Raw genomic sequence first — 18,956 nt, 5'->3', positions numbered from 1 at the left:
CCGAACATCGTTAATAATTCTTGTGATAACATAGCATTTATGATATCGATTTTTAATTTGTGCGCTACAACAACTACATTACGGTTGAGTAGTCAATAACGTCATTCCAAGAATATAAGTGTTCAAATTGGTTCCCTTTATTGGTTTCGTTTTACATTTGTTGCGATGAAAAATTCAATATTTTTACAAACTTAATTGGAGGTAAAAAATAGACATGATTTTTTTAAATTTGAATTCACCAATTTAGTAATATCAGATAACTTTCGATATTGATATTTTACAGGCCTCATGTGAATTCGAATCCCAATTAGTTACGTAATATTTTTAGCAGAATAGAATTTAGTAATTATATTTATTTACTATTATGTTCCCATATTATTTTATCCTGAAATAAGTCGCTCAAAGACGTGAGTAGTTAGTTTAGCGCAGAATTAAAGCAGTACTTAGAGCGAAGGTCGCACGAAGCGCGCAAGCGCACCTCTCGGCGGGCTCGAGGGAACTCTCGTATCAGTCGCAAGCGCGGGAACCGAACACAACTGACGCGCGTTATGTTGCGCATTCTTCATTGTTTATACATTTTACTTTATGTATTACATTGACATTTATTTAAATACCGCCGCAAGATACCCGACTAAATCGACATCTACATTCGCAATTATTATTAAAATGTTAGACGCGAGTGTACAACAGTGATTAAAGTGTTGTTTACCAATATCAGTTATTCAAGTTTGCCGCGGAACTGCTTTTATGAGGTGGGTATTATTATTTGTTTTAGTAGCATGTAGTATTAGAATTGGCCCGAGATCAAAGTTTTGGTACAAGCACGTGGCTCTTGAAAATGTAACGATAGCGTAGTTGTTGTGCGTCAGTACTGAAGTGTGTACATACACACGGAAACATGCACGCCGAATTGAATCATTTATTTCTTGCATGCGAAGGAATTATCTCATTAGTTTTATTTATGTATCTTAAGGCTACATCTAAAATGTGAGTCACCCGTGACCTGAGACAGCAGGAATTCGAACTCTTTTTTCACTGGTCACTTTGGAGAAAGGGATTACACTTATTTATTCGTCGACGTCTGGTTGTTCGCAACTAAATTAAACTGTCATTATTTTAAATAAAAAGCGAAAGCTTAAAAATAAATCACGTTCAATTTTAAATATACCAGAACGATAGAAGCGTAAAATTAAATTCACTTATTTAGCTGCAATTGTTTTTAATATATATCTTTTAATCCAAACATGAGTCGTGAATCATGCGACATGACGAGTATTCGCATACAACATTTCTTATCTGATTACGTAGAACTATGATAGACCGCATTCTACAAGTAGTTCACAGTGGAGTATATCATAAAGCACGGCGGTCGGCGAGTGTGCCGTGTCCCATAAGTGCTGTTATGTGTAAACAAACTGAGACCGAGTTTTGAGAACAGCCGATAGTGTAAACTGACACCGCGACTCACGAAGGACTTCATTGAAGATATGACTTTGTCGTGCCGATCAGCGTTAGAACAAGGCCTCACAATATTTATTGATTTTACGTGTCAGCTAGCCGACTGTTTCAATACTTTGTATATTGAATAGGTTATGGAATACCCGGTTTTCAACTGTCGGAGTTTTAGAAAATTAAATCCAAATAGATCGATCAAACCTAAAACAAGTTATTTTTTCTCAATCCATACAACTACACAGTAAGTCATTTTCAGAAAATCTAAAATAGAATTCTGTCCACAAAAACACGCCGCGAAAGAAAGCTTTTAAAGATCCTTGTCACCACTTAAATGCAATCAGGCGTCGTATTGGAGTCGGGAAATAGCCAGTTAAGGGTTAATTCAATAATGATAGACTGACTGGATTGCGGTTACTGGTTTAACCTTTTAAGCGTCAATGCACCCTGAAATAACGTATCAGATTTATATCGTAATTCGTAAAATGTTGAATAATTCCGAATGTTTTTTATGTAGATAAGTCAGGAAAATTGTGTTTATTTAGGCCAAGGAGAAAAGAAATGCAACAAAGTGTTTGTGTTCACAATCTTAGCATTGTTTTCTACGTTATTGTAGCACGGTCGAGCGCTGGTCAGCGGAAATATCGAAATACTAAAATCAATGTAAAAAAACGCGAGTACCTAGCTATTAATAAATGAAAATGATTTATATCTAATGAACATTGCCCCAGCTTTAAGCGAACATTACAAGATACCAAAAAAATCTCGAATCGTTACTATAGAAGACATTGGATCATAAAACAAGCCGAACGTTACTCAAGTAATTTTAAGTATTAGAAAACCTTACATTAACTTCATAAACAAATCACTTGTTATTTAACAATATGGCGCAGTAAAACGAAGCTGCCTATAGGTATTCAGCCCCTCAGTCAATGACCACTGCAGCCTAGAAACGTCACGAATCACATGTGACATTTCTAGAGTACAACGGGCAGAGTTTCAATAGTCTATCAACCCTCGTTTCAGACACATCAAATTCAACCCTTTCACCGGAGTGGCATGACTACATCCTACTTGCTTTGCCCTAATGTTTTATAGCTATACTCAAAAACGTTCAGTGTTTACACATATTTTGGCATAGTTACAAAACTACTAACATACTTTACAATGTCAACATACCAGCTTTAAGGGTGAGATACATAGTATACTTGACTCTATTATTACCTCATTTTCTTGTATTCACGATTTTAGTCTTAACTCAAATTAAGGTCACTCATCTTTCATGTAATTGACCTCGACCGGTAGGTCACAAATGACAATTAGGCTTAAGTAGCTACCGGCTACCTGGTTATACACGCATTTAAAATGTTCAATCCGTAATTACGTTTGATAGCATACTCTATACTTTAACACAAAGTAAATCTAAACCTAACTCGAGAAATATAGGACGTAGGAACTCTACAGGGTTTATAGAGTCGCTCGCTAGAAGATGTAGATTACATGAGGCCATTAAATATAATTTTACATACAGCAACCGGTACCTACGTGCGTACGACTAAGCGTTCCGCATTATGTTCATTTTCTTTCAATAAACCAGCAGACCTGCCGTTTAACATTTATAATAAAACTAAAGCAATTGCTGCACACTTGGGTAAATTTACTTTAGAATGGGTAATTTCTTACGGACACTCCTTTAATACGTCAGTAATTCTTCAAACATATTAGTTGGTTGCGACAATGATACATTAACTCCGTTCTACAACAATTTCTTATTTGCAAATCTGTATCGTGTAAAAATATTTAGCACTTCAGGCAAAGTTCTACGACAAAACTAAATATAGTTCCATGTTCATAATATTGTATCAAATACCATATTTAAATGGGTAAACGTGAAGTCACTTTACAACAGAGACATATTTCATTCGAAGGACAACCCAGTTAGTGTGACGTAATCTATGAATAATCAACGAGATTATCAACCAAGTATACGGAATCATCTTTGTTATTATATCGATGGCAAATTAAGCGTAAAACGACAAACAAACATGGCCTTATACTGTCAAGTATGTATTAAATAAACCCGCTATTTTGTATGGGATCCGCGAACCTCCGTTTTGTTATTTACACCATAACTCAAAGGAAGTTCGAATCATTCGAAGCAAAATCTCGTTACGAACTTTAACTAAGGACGTCTAGAGAGTCGCTTTTTTTCTGACTTTAGCTCTATAGCGTCCGGTTTCTGACAACAGAAAAGTGAGACGATTACGTAACCGGAGGCCCATAATATAATTATCTCTCACCCTCGGTGTCAATTCAGACCTCGAACCTGTGACTGAGGGACATGCAATTGTCAATTTTATCTGCAGGTATAATTATATTCTCATTATTTCGAATTTTCTGTCTAATTAATAATTTATGCTACAAAGAGGCTTTTGGTTCGGAAAAACAAGTCATGTACATTATATGACTTATTGTAGATATGCAAAAAGAGGTCACATAACCAGAAGTATGTCTTCTGGCTTTCTGAGATACATAAAAATCTAAACTCCTCTGTTAGAGCGCAATAGAACAAGTTGTTTAATAATTTTGTGGTAACAAAAAACATAATAAGTGACAATAAGAATAGTAAGAATTCCTCGAAATACCTTCATAATGGATTTTAGTATTAAAAGTTTTGCATTAGTGATCAACATTACTTAAACACCACGTAGAGAGCTTTAATCGGCTTACAGAATACTCTGAAGGTGAATAAAAAACGGGCAGCTTTTAGTTTGCAATACACAAGATAAATACAGACTGCTGGGCAAAAAGCTGTTTGAAGAATATTTAAGTAGGAGCTGAGTGTTGCTCCTAACAATTCAAGTGCACAAGTTGTTGTTATTGTTCAAACTTGTGCGTACTTGGAATCACGGTCTATAAAACTTATCTAGCCAGTGTTAATTATTAAAAATTTTAATGTTCTGGGAAATTCCGAGAGGAAACGCTCACGGTAAATAAACATTGGAGAACCACGAATGTTACTCGGAAATAATAGAAAATAAATAAAATTTCTGAGCTCCAAGTTAAAAAAATAGCGGGTTTTTTTTTGTTGTTGAAATATTGTGATTAATATACAAGAGCGAGAAAAAAAGCTATCTCGGATTTAGGCCAGCCAATTTGAATTCGTGATCAATCTGTCTACGACTCCACTAAGGGTCAGAATGTGGATGGCTCGCGCTACAAGCGCTCAGGTCCGACCGAAAACCCAACTTTTTTTTATTGCAATTCAGAACAAGTTTTAAGAGTAATCTTTCAAGTAATCTCGAAAAACAAACCAGTGTTACAGTTTGTGTTTCACTTTAATTTTCAAGAACGTGCAACAAGTAATTACTTATTTTTTTTATTGGTATAATAAATAAGATTACATTCACCCCCCCCCCCCTATCGTTCAGCATTAACCTCTTACATAAGTGTTTACTTTCTAAAGAAATTCGAGGAAGTTCGCGGAAACACAGTATTTAGAGGGACTTAAGAGGATTTGAAACAAATAATGGTTTCAAAAAATATAACACTACATACATTTAATTGATTATTATTTTTATAGAACGAGCACCTACGTGACAAATAATAGAGTATGTACAATACTTTATTTATCTCGATTTCTTGATAGAAAACAAAACGCGATCTAAAGATTCTTGAACGCGCAGTGACGTAACTTACAGCAATACTTATAAAAAATATTGGTAATATTAATTGTAGATATTATTGACCTGAGTCTATTGGAATTGATTGGAGTCACATACCTATAATTCACAAACGTCGTCTGAGGTTACAATAGAACAATCTCGGCCAATTTATTCTCATTACATACAAAATCAGGCAATCAAAATATTCTTGTTTGCATTTCAAATTGAGAAGAAATTTCGCTGTGGCTAATTAAGACATAAGAGCATGTGATTACCTGCCCGGCGGTCTCGAAATAACACACGGCCGCAGACATGCCATTGGATAAGCTTATTAAGAATTCCAATCTGCCTATAGCGTACTGCACTTATAACAACTGGAGCATTACTCGAGTTTCTGTACACGATGCGATTATAAGAAATCAGAGAACAGAATAAGCAGTAACAACGGCGGAACGAACACTCATCGAGACGCATTTGTTTCACATTTCTTTATTACCGCTGACCAGTCGGACAGACGAACATAAATAATGAAGGTCATGAAGTCTCATTCAACGCCTTTCTTTTGAATTTCGAATCACTTTCGAATACCTTTTTCATATACCTACGCACGTATATTATTTGTAAGACGATAAAAAGTTTTAAAATGCGTTTATTTTTGTGCGAGTGTTGCAATACTATTTTTGATACATTGTCATATCGATTGAACACGAGACTGAACGCGGTTGCGATGACATTGAAGCCTATGATTTAAGACCAAGACTTGAAAATTCACTACATCGTTCTGCGTGGCGCTAGTACGGTATATTTACGAACGGAAATTACACGACCTAGTCATAATTAACGCACTCGAAACTATTATTCATATTTTTCGCACAATAATTTCAAATGATTCATTTCGTACTAAAATCCTAAGTCCGAAATGGAAACATTTTAGAATGTAACACTTGGTAGCTTTAATTATCATTAGTGTAAAACCAATCAGTCAAGCAGGCAGGTGTATTGGGGTTAACAGTATCAATAACATAAACCGTTATAGCCATTACATTCCATTTAATCGTCACACGTTTTACAGACAAGTAAAACTCAAGCCGTACCAGACTGCGAAGATAAATTGAGCATATTTCAGCGCTAATGCAATCTCTAAACGTCAAGTCCAATAATTCACTACGTTTTTAACGCAAAAATAACTCGAAGATCGTAATTAGCGTAGCTAGCAGACGCTGTAAAGATGGAATGCTCTTATAGATGTACATTCTTACATTACACTGCTATATTTAAGTAAACTCGCGACGAAAACACGTGAGGGTGCGGCCAGCCGATGGAGTGGCGCGATACCTTACAGCGAACGTGAATACCGGACCGATTTAATTAGTTTACGTACGACTGCAGCTAAACAAACTGACAATAAACACTGAGCGGACTATCTGAACACGTTTGGTACTCGATGTCTAGAATTTTGAAACATCATAAGTACAAACCGGGAAAATCTCGTAATTGGAGGTACTAGAATTTCATGAATTAAAAACAAAGACTATCAAGGTCTTAATATTGCCATGGAATATCATCATTCATCATCATTCCCCTGCCCTTATCCCAATTATTTTATTTGGGGTCGGCGCAACATGTCATCTTCTTCCATATTGCCATGATATAATATTGCCATAATATTGCCATGGAATAATAGGGAACAATATCATTCTATACTCCAAATTTATACTTAGTTAAAAAAACACGTAGAAGTGGGACATCTATCCGGCGTTACCTCCGTCTTGTAGGCCGAACGACTGCCTGGCCAAGGGTATTCAATGCACAGGAACATTGAATATGCTTCATATCATGTGGAACTAGATAAGCTTATGCTTCTGAAACTGTAAACTGTTGTGTTATGTTTGACTATGATAAAGCCGCGTTTGAGATCCAAGGACGCTTTAGCCGGACTGCCGTGTTTACGTGCTAGGTAAATGCAGTTCAACCACAATATTTAAGCTGGAAGTATCTCCTTAGTTATGCGACAAAGTAAATGTTACTGATGTCTCAATTAACCCCTGACCCCAACATGATTTACCGTGTATCTTATCAGTATTCTACTAGATGATCCTTGGGTTATCAAAGTATCGAAGAAAATTTTCCTTTACTGTCTACAAACATCACACTTTTGAACTTTGAGCATCGGAATATTTACTATTTTCTAATCTCAAAGGCCTGCTGGCTGACAAAAACTAAAAGGTATTTGTAATAATGAAGACCACTGAGCAAATATTTTCATAAAACTCTGAATTTTGAGAATTGAAATCTGAGAATAGGTGCACTGTAAATAATAGAAAACTTAAACATCTCTGAGGTATTACAAACATCAGCGAAACGAAATGAAGATTGAATAAGCACAGTAACCTGACAGGTAAAATTTCGCGTTAGGTGTTTGGTAAGGTGAGTTATTGAATAACGTAGCGCCCAATTAGCCGGCAGGACTTAAATTAAATTGGATGAAATGCACTCCGAGTCCGCAGTCATTCCCAATAAACCGGATTAGTATATCATGTAGGAAGGATCCACAAAAGGATAGGGCTCCATTTTCGTTTGTTTTATTAGAGACCGAAATTTACTTATTACGTTCAAAAGGTTTGATACTTGACCACGTTTTAAAACAGCAAATAAATTTAATTATCCTTCTTTGCTCAGAAAGTAAATTGATCGTTTTTTTAAGAGCATTTCCATGAAAATGCGATGATAAATAAAGCAAGGCGTAAACAAACATTATTTTAACTCTATCAATCCACTATCTCCAATATTTGCTAAATCGCTTTACTACATTGTGTAAAACTTTAGCAGACAGGTAAATAACAGTAATACAAATGCTTTTATAGAACATGTCCATAGATACAAATCATACCGTTAATGTAAATGTATTATATACCATAGTCATTAAAAAATACTTTGTACAATACCAGTTTTGCTTCCATACATTATTGATCAATTTTGTCCACGAGTATTTATTTCAAGAACTATCAGCAATTAGATTTCTAGCCGTTATCTATATATTTGTAAGTCGGTCCGGCACCTACGTCTGCGTATCTGATAACACTGCTCGCGATAACGGCCGATACCTAGCTGAGTCAGACTGACTTCATTAGCCCACCAGTACGCTAGTCTGTTACGTTAGTTTAAAACGAGGAAAACTCTTGTTATTTAGCAGTTGTTTGTAGTGCATGGATGATGCAAGTTACGGTGTCGTTTGGTTTCAGTGCGTGATTAACAAAGTGAAATGGTGACGTGAGGCGCTAGTATGCGCGTGTCGAAGTGGTGGTGGGTGGTGGTCGCGCTCCACGCGTGCTCGCTCGCGCTGGCCCTCACGCCGACCATCTGCGAGGAGGACGCGTGCCGCTGCGATCCTTTCACCAGAGTCATATGCACTTGCACCGGGGACTACACAGTACGTATACATTTTGCTTTGTTCAAATACAGACAACTAATTCACACGGTGCGCGGTGATCTAATGTGGCCATGGTGACTCAATTCGTTTTAACCTTTTTATATCATTTACATAATATGATGATAAATACTTGAATGCTAATTTATACTATTGTACCTGAGTGTGTGTTTTGCAGAAAATGTATTCACTATTAACCATAAGATGGTTGTCTTGAGGAAAAATGAAAAAAGGTTATTTTTTGTTTATTTCAGGAGGTGACTCTACGGCCAGACGGAGCATATAGAGTTCCGTCAACCACCTCTGGGATCATCATCAGTAACTGTTCACGAGTAACGTTTCTGCCCGACACAGTGCGGAGTCTAATACAACTACGCACAATAGAACTAAGCAATGTAAATCACGTGGTCATTAACGAGCGAGCGCTAGCTTGGTCTCCGTTCTCTAACAGGAACGAAATGAACCCAGGATTACGGATCTCGATAGATAATTGCACGATAGATGAGATCGCATCTCATGCGATACAGGGACGCGTCAACGATGTCTCTATTACGAATAGTAGAGTCAAGGTTTTAAAACCATTCGCCTTTTCCAGCCTATTGGGACTGAACAACATAGATTTGTCCGACAATGTCTTTGAAAACATAGAAATTCAGGCGTTTAAGAAATTTGCAGTCGAAAATTTTATGTTGCGAGGTGGCGAAATAAGTACCCTGCCGAGCAGATTTTTGTCAGACGTAGAAGTGACTAATCTGTTCCGAATGGAGGGAGTTACCGTTAAGTATTTGTATAGTTTAACTTTTCTTGTCAATGCACCAAAGAGGGTTCTCATTGAGAGTAACAATATAGAGACATTGGAAGGAGATGGATTCCATATAGTTACGCGAGGACCCATAACATTTAGAAATAATACAGTGACCAATTTAAGAAAAGGTGCATTTTTTGGTTTCACTGTGGACTCCGGAGTTGCATCAGTGATGGGGCCTCAGGAGTTATTGATCGATAATAACACTGTTACTAATTTATTACCGTCCTCTTTAATGTACAACCGTACAAGACTGACTTTAAGAGTAGATGGACTCAACCTGAACACGTCATGCAGCTGTGATTTGGCCGCGATATGGCGAGATGTGCTAAAAGACCAAGGTGGTACAATCACCTGTTGGTACGAGCTGGAGGGCTACTATGTGTCGTTACCCACTTACGTAGATATTAGATGTGGCCCGTTTAAACAGAACTTTTGGATATTCGTAGTCATAGGTGTCATTATATTGTTAATTATCGCGGCTATAGCCATATTTTTCATAGTGAGAAGAGAGAATGAGAAGAAGAAAAAAGTGCAAATAGTAATGCCGGACGGCAAGACTTACAGGGAAACCGAGTTTCATATTGTTGTAGAGAGGGCCGAGCTCCTGACCACCGATTTGTGATCAAGTTTATCTTGTCAGATCAATTGATCTTTGTCATTGTGTACCGATCTGATGACACACAATGGATGTATAGATGGACGCGTGAATTAATAGTTAGCTCGAAATTCTACCTCAGGGCCTCGTTGCTGCTACACTACGCAAGTACAACAGACTTCAACCTTTGATAGCGGTTTCTCTGTAACATGTACCGAATTAATTCATGGCACGTGGTTATCCACGTGCATGCTGTTGTTACGTTGTTATTAATCGTAATTGTGGCAAATCAGAGCTCCAGCGCTCCGTCATTGTAAAAGTGCCAAGATTAGTTTTACACCGACCAGTATTACGCGATGTGGTGTTGCATAAGATACTACTTAGAACTGTGTAAACGGTAGAATAAATTATTGAATATGAATAAAAGTACAACGAATACAGTGTTTTATTTGTCTTGATCGGTACCTATAGTATACAGATATGCGAACGTTTCACGATAATGTTGGTTTTTAATGATGTATTGCAATGCGAACGTAGCGGAATGACCTACAGTTTATAACTGACTATAAAATGCGTACATTGCCGTGTTGCGACCTACTTGCTGATGTAAAACTTTGATGCAAACGCCCTGCTAGTACTATTGCAGAAGCAACATTTACCAATACAAAACAATCTTCACAATATGCTGTGCTACATGTATATACCTACATTAAATTTATCATCTCTGCCGACACGCGAACTGCTATACAAATATACATATGTACTAGACATAGTGACCGCTGTTATGTTCGACATACATTAATAACACACATATTTACGATAAGCCTGCTCTCGAACAACCTCTTTAATTTAAATAAGCACTACATTACTATCGAGTCAACTTTCTCTTTTTTACAAATCTCTAAAGACTTTCATGTCACAATGTAAGTACAACTTGATCCTAAGTTACATCTCTAGGTGTACTTAATTAGGTGGCTAGTTCAATAGCCATATCGTATTACTATAGGCACTAACCAAACGCTTCGAGGTGTGCACGTTTTTGACATTTTACGACTTGACCTATAGCTTGTATTTGAACTAGGTGTTAATCAATTAGGAACCGTAATGCCTTAAAAAAAAGGAACAAATCAGAAAATCCGTTGATATCGCAGGATTTACTCGCCGGGAAGTTAACAGCTTCCGAACAATTGCGCAGAAGAAATAAATTTCATATCGTCACAGCGGTTGCATTACTGGCCGGTATTACAATGAGCTCATACACCTCTTGAAACAGAAACGTTTAAACAATCAGAACCTATTCCTGCGTATAGTGAAGTGCATGCGATTGGAAAATACCAAGACCGATAGCGTGGAACATACTATTAGGTACTTCTATTCTGCTGACTTTAATTTAATATTACGGAGCAGGTTTTTAGGTAGGGTCAATGTTGAACTTCATAGTATTAATTGAAAATGACGTCAACAGTACTATTCAGTCAATCTAATATGTAGGTAATCGAGAGTAAAGTGACGTCTTGACGGTAACCATTCACCGAGTACTTAAGCTGCTCATTCCGCCGTCGTATCCTCTTGATACCTGTTGCATGGCATACATAATACTCGTAGAATCATATACTTACCCTTGTAACCCGCTGAGATATCTTCGCCTTCAGATAAACAATAGAGCTATTATAACGGATTCAGTTGATGCTCAAATGCAATTGTTTTATATTGCTATATGCATTTGTTTTTATGTTTATATTTTGCTCTGCATTTATGTTCTTGATAGATTTTTAGGAGGATATTATTGGATAGCGTTAAGAAAGCAAGAGCTAAAAGTGTTAAATAGTTTAAGAATCCTATTGAAATTAAATGAGGGAGAATAACTACTAATCAATTTTTTCCTAATTAAACTTTAACGCTTTAGTAATCTTGTTAAATTCTTGTCCTGCTGAAAATAAACTACACGGAAAATACAATTTAAATCGTCGTTGTTCTAGTGGTGTTTAAGTTTTCGAGCAAGTAAAAATTACTACTTTATGTATAGCCAGCAACGAAAGCAGATAAACACAAATAACTGCCACATATTCGAATGGAAATATCTTTATGATTAGAAATTTATCTTTTCTTATAAGTGATTGTATTCTATCAGTATGATGCTAAGAGTATCTTATATCTCCCGTCAATAAATATTTAACATTAAGTTTAAAGGAAGTTGAACTAAATTAAATATTACTTTGTAAATGTGAATGCATTGCTTTTGTTGCTATCTGTACCAATAGAAACAAATAATAAAATAACTCATCTCATTTTAACTGCTACAGTAAAGTCGATCGATGATGATGAGATCGATTCTGACATTTATTTCAAAGATCTAAGGTTGATTTTGTAAATTCATTTTTTACCAAGCACGTGTTGTCGACCGTTCATAGTTTTGAACAGTTAAAACCGTTCGTATAGCTAATCAGAGCAAGCAATGCATCGCAAATTGAAAACAAAAACATTCATAAGTACAACATTCTTTTATTAGCTCTATGTTATTGCAAACGATTGCAACTATGTTGTGTTGTAATAATGCAATCAGGAAGTTTTATATTATATTGTTATTATGAGTAGGTACTCAATGTTGTTTATGTTAAACATGTGGTACAAGCACCTACACTTAAAAGTGGAATGTTTGATATATTAAATTGTATATTAAAAAAATGTAGTGATTAATTCTTTTTCTTAACTCTACTGTAACGAAAATAACAATATAATTATTTAATTTAGAACAAGCTTTTAGTGTATCAATTGTAAAAAAACTTACTTTTGTTGCTTTATTCTAAATCAATTATATTGGAAAGAGGTGTTTTTGTTATCATTTTGCGTAGAAAAATGTTTAAGGAAAATAAAAACTACCCCTTACATTTATTTTTTTGTGCTAAAGTGGCAAAAATATTATCTGGCATAACAAAGGCAACGTAAGGTCTTTATCTTTAGTCAAACCATAAATTACTCAGGGAAAACTGCGGTGTGCTGCGTTTTCGATGCATGCATAGGACAAGCATTTAAGCTCTACCAATACTTTTAAGTCTTGGTCCAAATTTGAATAGCTCTAAAATCAACTGTGGAACTACAGGTGTGCTTCGCTTTAAAAATACAAGCCGTTACTTACCGCAACAGCGGCTGTCCATCAAGAACTTGGTGTATGGAAGGAGGGGAGGACAGTTCCAGTCCTCGCGATAGTAAGAGGGCCTCACTCCCGTCCTGAGGAATTTCGCCCTCACCAACAGGGCTGCCGCCCAACATGGCGTGCACTTGAACCTCCACTAACGTCGCTAGAGGGGATAACATTTGTGATATAGTAGGAGGCTTTTTAGTTAAAAATAATTCAAGGCGGTAATAAATTAAATAGTGGTGTAATAAATTATAATTATGGCTAACACGAATAGTAAATTTTAAGAATAGAAACGATAAGTTAGAGTAAATGTTTAGACGATTAGTTTAAAAACCTAAGTAAGTGGACAAATTGATAATGTAAAAGCCTTGATATTTTAATCATCACACATCCCGAGATGTTGGGACAAGGAGGGCTGGAAAATACATATAGGTATAAGTACATATATAAAATATAAAAATGAAACTTAGGTACAGATAACATTTGGTCATAAATGGGTGAGACCATTAGTATGCCATGAATGGTGTGTAAGAACACAATAGGTGATGCACACCTGCAACGGGCACATTCACGTCACGCTCAAGGCTATAAAGGATGTGGTTTAATAATTATATATATTATAGATATAAAAATTAATATATATTTACTACCTATTTACCCCGACTCACATATCGGCGAACGTAATTTTTTTGTGACGTATCTATGTATTATGAATTATTCAATTATTATTGTCTCATGCTCAATTGACGAGCAAATAGTACTTGTGTTATAAAATTGCACTAGAGGTAGGTATATATTCTGACACGGAATCCTTAACCTTAACACATCTAGATCTCATAAACATTCATAGTAGATGATAATCGTCCAACCTTCACAATATAGAAGTTCAAAAACGTTTGAATATATTTAACATGATTTTACAATAATAAATAAAATAGTTTCAAATCTATACTAATATTATAAATGCGAAAGTATCTCTGTCTGTGTCTTTCACGTCTAAACCACTGAACTGATTTTAATGAAATTTGGTACAGAGATAGAGTGGACCTTGAGAAAGAACATAGGATAGTTTTTATCCCGGACATTTGAAGATTTATCTTGGAAACTCGATATAACCGACATCGACGCGGGCGAAAAGCTAGTACAACATATTTTTTACATAATATTTTATTAGTTTCTTAATAAAATAAACTGCTCTTTGCTATTCAATTGTTTCTATATATAAACTCGCGCCGGCGCTAGTCCTAACCACAAATGAATGAACAAGCCGTTCATTTATAATTTTATCAGCTAGTACAATAAGCTGTTGAAGTAAAATCACATGGGTGATGATAAGCGATGAGATAGCAACGTGGAAAAGGGACACTTGCCTTGACATATATTCATAATAGTACTTTCAACCGTGGCTTACTTATTAAGATTATAACGTAACGTAGAAAAAATGTGTATAAAAACTTTTATTTGATTGTCTTTTATTCTTCGATTATTCAGCCATATATTGATTCGGTCAAATGTAACAATGTAATTAGTTAAGTACTTACAAGAATATTTTTTTAAACGACTATCGGTTGAAAAATGATGATAAAGGCACTTCTCAAATCTTTCGAATTTATGCGTGTAATAATAAAAATGTGAAATAACCTTCTACATATTCGTATAACGCCCCGTATGCTAGGCCAACACGACGATATATATCCTTGATATTGTCTTTTATGTCTAATAAAATCACTGACCGGTCGTAAAACACACAAAATACATAAAACTAGACATTCGTAGTCAAGTATAATTTTAGACTAAATTATACAGGTCTTAATGCGATTAATATTCATTATTTTTATAAACTATAAAAGTTTTCTACGCAATGATGTAATGCCATTTTGAAAACTCTAAATTTTATAGTAATTTTATGTAGTAAGACTTCAAAGGAAGTCATAGAATAAATTGAGTATTTTAATGTATATGTACAGAACTATAATTCTAACCATGCAGTTTCAACACGTATACTTGTAAACAGACTGTAATAAAATTCATTTTCCTTTATATTTTATGTCATAATAAAATTAGATCAAGGTTAAAATTAACACGACTTTACTCATTCATGTACCGACGCAACACAAGTAAGCGAATGCGCTAATTGGTCACGCAGGGTTTTACGACCACATAAAGAAAATGCTCACTATTTTATTTCATAATTCAAACGTAATATTATTTAAAGTAAAATTTTAAAATACGCAATGTATAGTAAAATTAATTGGCTATACATCGTAAAGTCAGATATCAGTAATACCCTACATTTATTTTCTTTTTAAATAACACTTGGATGTTTGTTCCAATTGCGATTATTTACAGAATTATATTATGACTATAAACGGTTGTTTAACCTCCCATAGAGCTAGTTTATTCATTAAAATGTTCATTAACTTTAATTTAACAATGGAATAATCTATCTCGATGGCAAAGATTTTCTTATCTTCGCCATCCTAGGGCACAATTAGAATTGTAATTGTAGTTTATAATTTTCATTGAATATGCTATACTTACAAAAGCTCAACGGAGGTATTTCGAGATCGGGTGCCAATAGTTTGGATGCGCAAGCGGCGCCGGCGTACACAAGCTCCATTTCTAACGCCACGAGGCCTTGGCGCAGTGTTGTCAACGGGGTGTCTTCGTAACCGACGCACAGACAACGGAAACCGAAGCGGTTGTCCTCGCTAAAGAAATTTAAACATGTAAAATAAATTGTGAAGGGTCACCACGACATTCAAACGTATTTGGCCAAAAATAGTTGGAATTGGTTAAGTCTATGTGAAGGTGTTTCATTCAAAGCAAACAAAACTCATTAATATTCACCTAAAAGTGCCCAAACTACCAAACATGTTTGATCTACTCTCTCTCAATTCTATTTATGCTTAACTATCGTATTACATATTATTTTGTTCAAAACTAGATGGCGCTGTCTTATTCGTTTTAAACTTTTTCAAAGATGTTGAGTTAATTCTGAAGTAGTCGCTGGGTAGGACGACTAAGAACTAAAAATGTTAACATTGAATAACCTTCTATAAATCGTTATGCATTCAAATAAACTCGTAAATCCTTGAATAGACATTAAAAGTGATAACAATTAAACATATATTATACATGAATTACTTACTTGTTAGATTTATTATATTCAGTCAAGTAGTCCGAAGCCGTCTCTAAGGAGAAGATGACTTCGTTGCCTGGTATCAGAAGACCTTTTTGAGGCCAGTCGCTGGCGCTGAAACAAAACAACAAGGTCCATAAGCATAGGGTTTTGTTTATAATTTTATAAAACCTCACTCCACAGATTTTTATTCCTATTCCTTCACCATCCACGCAGTTAGGCTGTGGAACTCCCTTCCGCCTAACATCCGAGATTCTAAATCGCTCTCTATCTTTAAGAGAAACGTTAAAGAACACTTCCTCTCCTCCTGTGACTTAACTATTGTAATGTGTATATATATATAGTAATATGTAGCGTAGTAGTATGTATATATCTATGTATTTGTGTATTTATATGTATGGATATATATTTATAATAATGCTATGTAGGTTTATGCTTTTGTTATTTATTAATAATTTTATTATGCTGCACACTGTTGACTGCCAATATCAACCACTTCTCCTACCGCGGGTCTGCTGGTAGAGATTTCTTTAGAAATAAGCAGCACCCTTGTATATCCTATTTTGTAATGTTGTGATTTTCTTTTATTTTTTGTGTGTACATAAATTATTAAATAAATAAATAAATAAAATACTTTAAGTAAATAATACATTTTAAACCCACTTTGTGGAGTTTTGTTACAAAATATTTTTGATATAAAATGCATTTATTCGTCATCACATTACTACTATTGCTGATGATTAATAAGAATATCGATGAGGTCAAAGGTCTTATTCTCGAAACCTAACCATGCGAAACATCATAAATATTCAAGTTAATAAATAAATAATTACAAAACAATAAAATATTATTATAAACTTAATTTTTGCACATGTACATGGGACATGAATGTGTATGGAAATAAACCACTTTTACAAAAAAGAGCCAAGTATTCCAAAAAAAATATTTGCTCCAATGTAAATTTACCTAAGCCGATGATTATTTTATATGTTGGACCCAATATTATTTAATATGAATCCTTGTGACAATACCGTCTATAACATGTAAAGATGAAGTACTTTAAAAAAGTATCGAATATCGTATCCAATTCTGTATTTCTTTGGCATACAATGAAGAATACTCTATCTATCTGTCTATAACGTAGATTGACAAACTCACCTGTTAGCCAGTCTTGGCGTGACGCTGACGTACGTGCAGTTGTAGTGCATGCAGACGCCATCACCCTCGCCCTCGCTACCGATCTCTTCGACTTCACCGTCGTTCGACAGCTGAACTAGACGCTATATCAAACAGAAGAACGGAAACAATGAAATTAGTAGGTTTAAAAGGTATACTTTTTTCGCCTAAAATTTTGAAGGGGAGTAGCCAATAAATATATTTTTTTTACTTCGGAAATTTGACACACGTTCAGTTGGCAAAATCAAGCATTATTTACAATATAAAAGATTTTGATACGAGACTTTTAGCGTGATATCAATTGGTACCAAAAATCTGAATATAATATTGGGGTACTATTGGATCTATTATACTAGAGGCGCACAAGACAACTACTTCAGGATAACAAGTACCACTTCACAACAGCGCTAAAGCATCAAGGCCTTCTACAATGAGTGATGCCAGCTGAGCGTAATAAGATCTGGTAACGCCCAGGTTCAAAGGGACTTTTATAATCGCGATATCTTTAGTATGGCAGCATCGATATATTCCATAATTGATTTAAAATGCCATAAAACATAATCGCTACAGCGTTTGAATGAATGATATGCATGATGGACGACTCTCTACCTTATATACCTTTCTGAAGGGCGGATCGGATACGCGCACCTCGTTAGCGCAGTGACACCGGTGTTTAGGGTTACCCGCCACTGCGTATACTGTTAGGGAGTCCTCCGGCTGAGCTGTGATGCTTCGGGGATCCATCTCCAGGACCACCCACGATACGTTCGGCGGGAAAAGTACTCTGAATAAAAATAAAATTTAAGTTAATTTGTAAAAAAACAAACATATCTAAAAAAAACATTAATCACGCGTATTAACATTAAGGAAAACATTTAATTTGGTATTTCAATACGTATCACATTTTATGGGCAAACTACGTTTATTATACTTAAATGTCACATAAACAGCAAAACAAAATACTGTCGTATCATATTTCAACACCACTAAATGAAACTTGTTGCATTGAAACTGAATCGATTGTAAACAATTTTTTCTTGGTATCGAATTGAAGCTTACTTTCTACAGACACTAATGTACCAAAGTCTGTTTATATACTAAGTCCTTCTTACAAACCTCATATTGGTTACAGAAGCTTGTTTATAAGGATGTTCGCTCTCGACCCACGAGTAGTAATGAGCGGTGGTTGTGGATATTTCTTCCATGACTGGAACCAGCAAGTTCATAGCTGCCACGTGAGGCAGCAGCTTGTGAATCATCTCCAGTAGTTTGATGACACTCTATGAAAGTGAGAAAGGAATAATGGGATAAAGGGAATGTACAATACCTATACATTAAGGTTTCGTTTAATTTAAATCTGATCTAGTACTGTTTTCGTATAACATAAGGCTATTTGTCCTGCATTGGAATAATTTTAAAATTTTCTCATTATGTTTTATATATATGGCGGCTATATATGGCGCCCAATACACAAAATAAGTTACATGAAAATAAATTTCTTGTTGTTCCTAATTGACAGAGGGCATCATCATTTATTTCATTATTGCCTACG

The 18,956-nt window shown here is 35.3% G+C and overlaps 2 protein-coding genes across 2 annotated transcripts in view; one reads left to right on the top strand and one right to left on the bottom strand.

The window, feature by feature from the left end:
- Window positions 1–18,956, bottom strand: part of LOC113504190 (E3 ubiquitin-protein ligase MYCBP2) — a 112,462-nt gene that overhangs the window by 78,580 nt on the left and 14,926 nt on the right. Inside the window, exons 29-34 of the mRNA XM_026886359.1 lie at window positions 18,521–18,684; window positions 18,014–18,188; window positions 17,387–17,508; window positions 16,238–16,342; window positions 15,628–15,797; window positions 13,084–13,246 (exon numbers count right to left, since the gene is read on the bottom strand). Of these exons, the coding sequence (XP_026742160.1) occupies window positions 13,084–13,246; window positions 15,628–15,797; window positions 16,238–16,342; window positions 17,387–17,508; window positions 18,014–18,188; window positions 18,521–18,684 (899 nt within the window). The remainder of the gene's footprint in view (window positions 1–13,083; window positions 13,247–15,627; window positions 15,798–16,237; window positions 16,343–17,386; window positions 17,509–18,013; window positions 18,189–18,520; window positions 18,685–18,956) is intronic.
- LOC113504187 lies at window positions 510–10,383 on the top strand. The gene is made up of 3 exons (XM_026886356.1): window positions 510–752; window positions 8,360–8,547; window positions 8,799–10,383. Exons 2-3 carry the CDS (start codon window positions 8,401–8,403, stop codon window positions 9,972–9,974), a joined length of 1,323 nt encoding a protein of 440 aa, XP_026742157.1. The 5' UTR covers window positions 510–752; window positions 8,360–8,400; the 3' UTR covers window positions 9,975–10,383.

Source organism: Trichoplusia ni, chromosome 21, assembly GCF_003590095.1.
Source record: "Trichoplusia ni isolate ovarian cell line Hi5 chromosome 21, tn1, whole genome shotgun sequence".
Taxonomy (NCBI): Eukaryota; Metazoa; Arthropoda; class Insecta; order Lepidoptera; family Noctuidae; genus Trichoplusia; species Trichoplusia ni.
The sequence above is the reverse complement of the archived record's forward strand: the minus strand, read 5'-3'. Positions and strand labels throughout refer to the sequence as shown.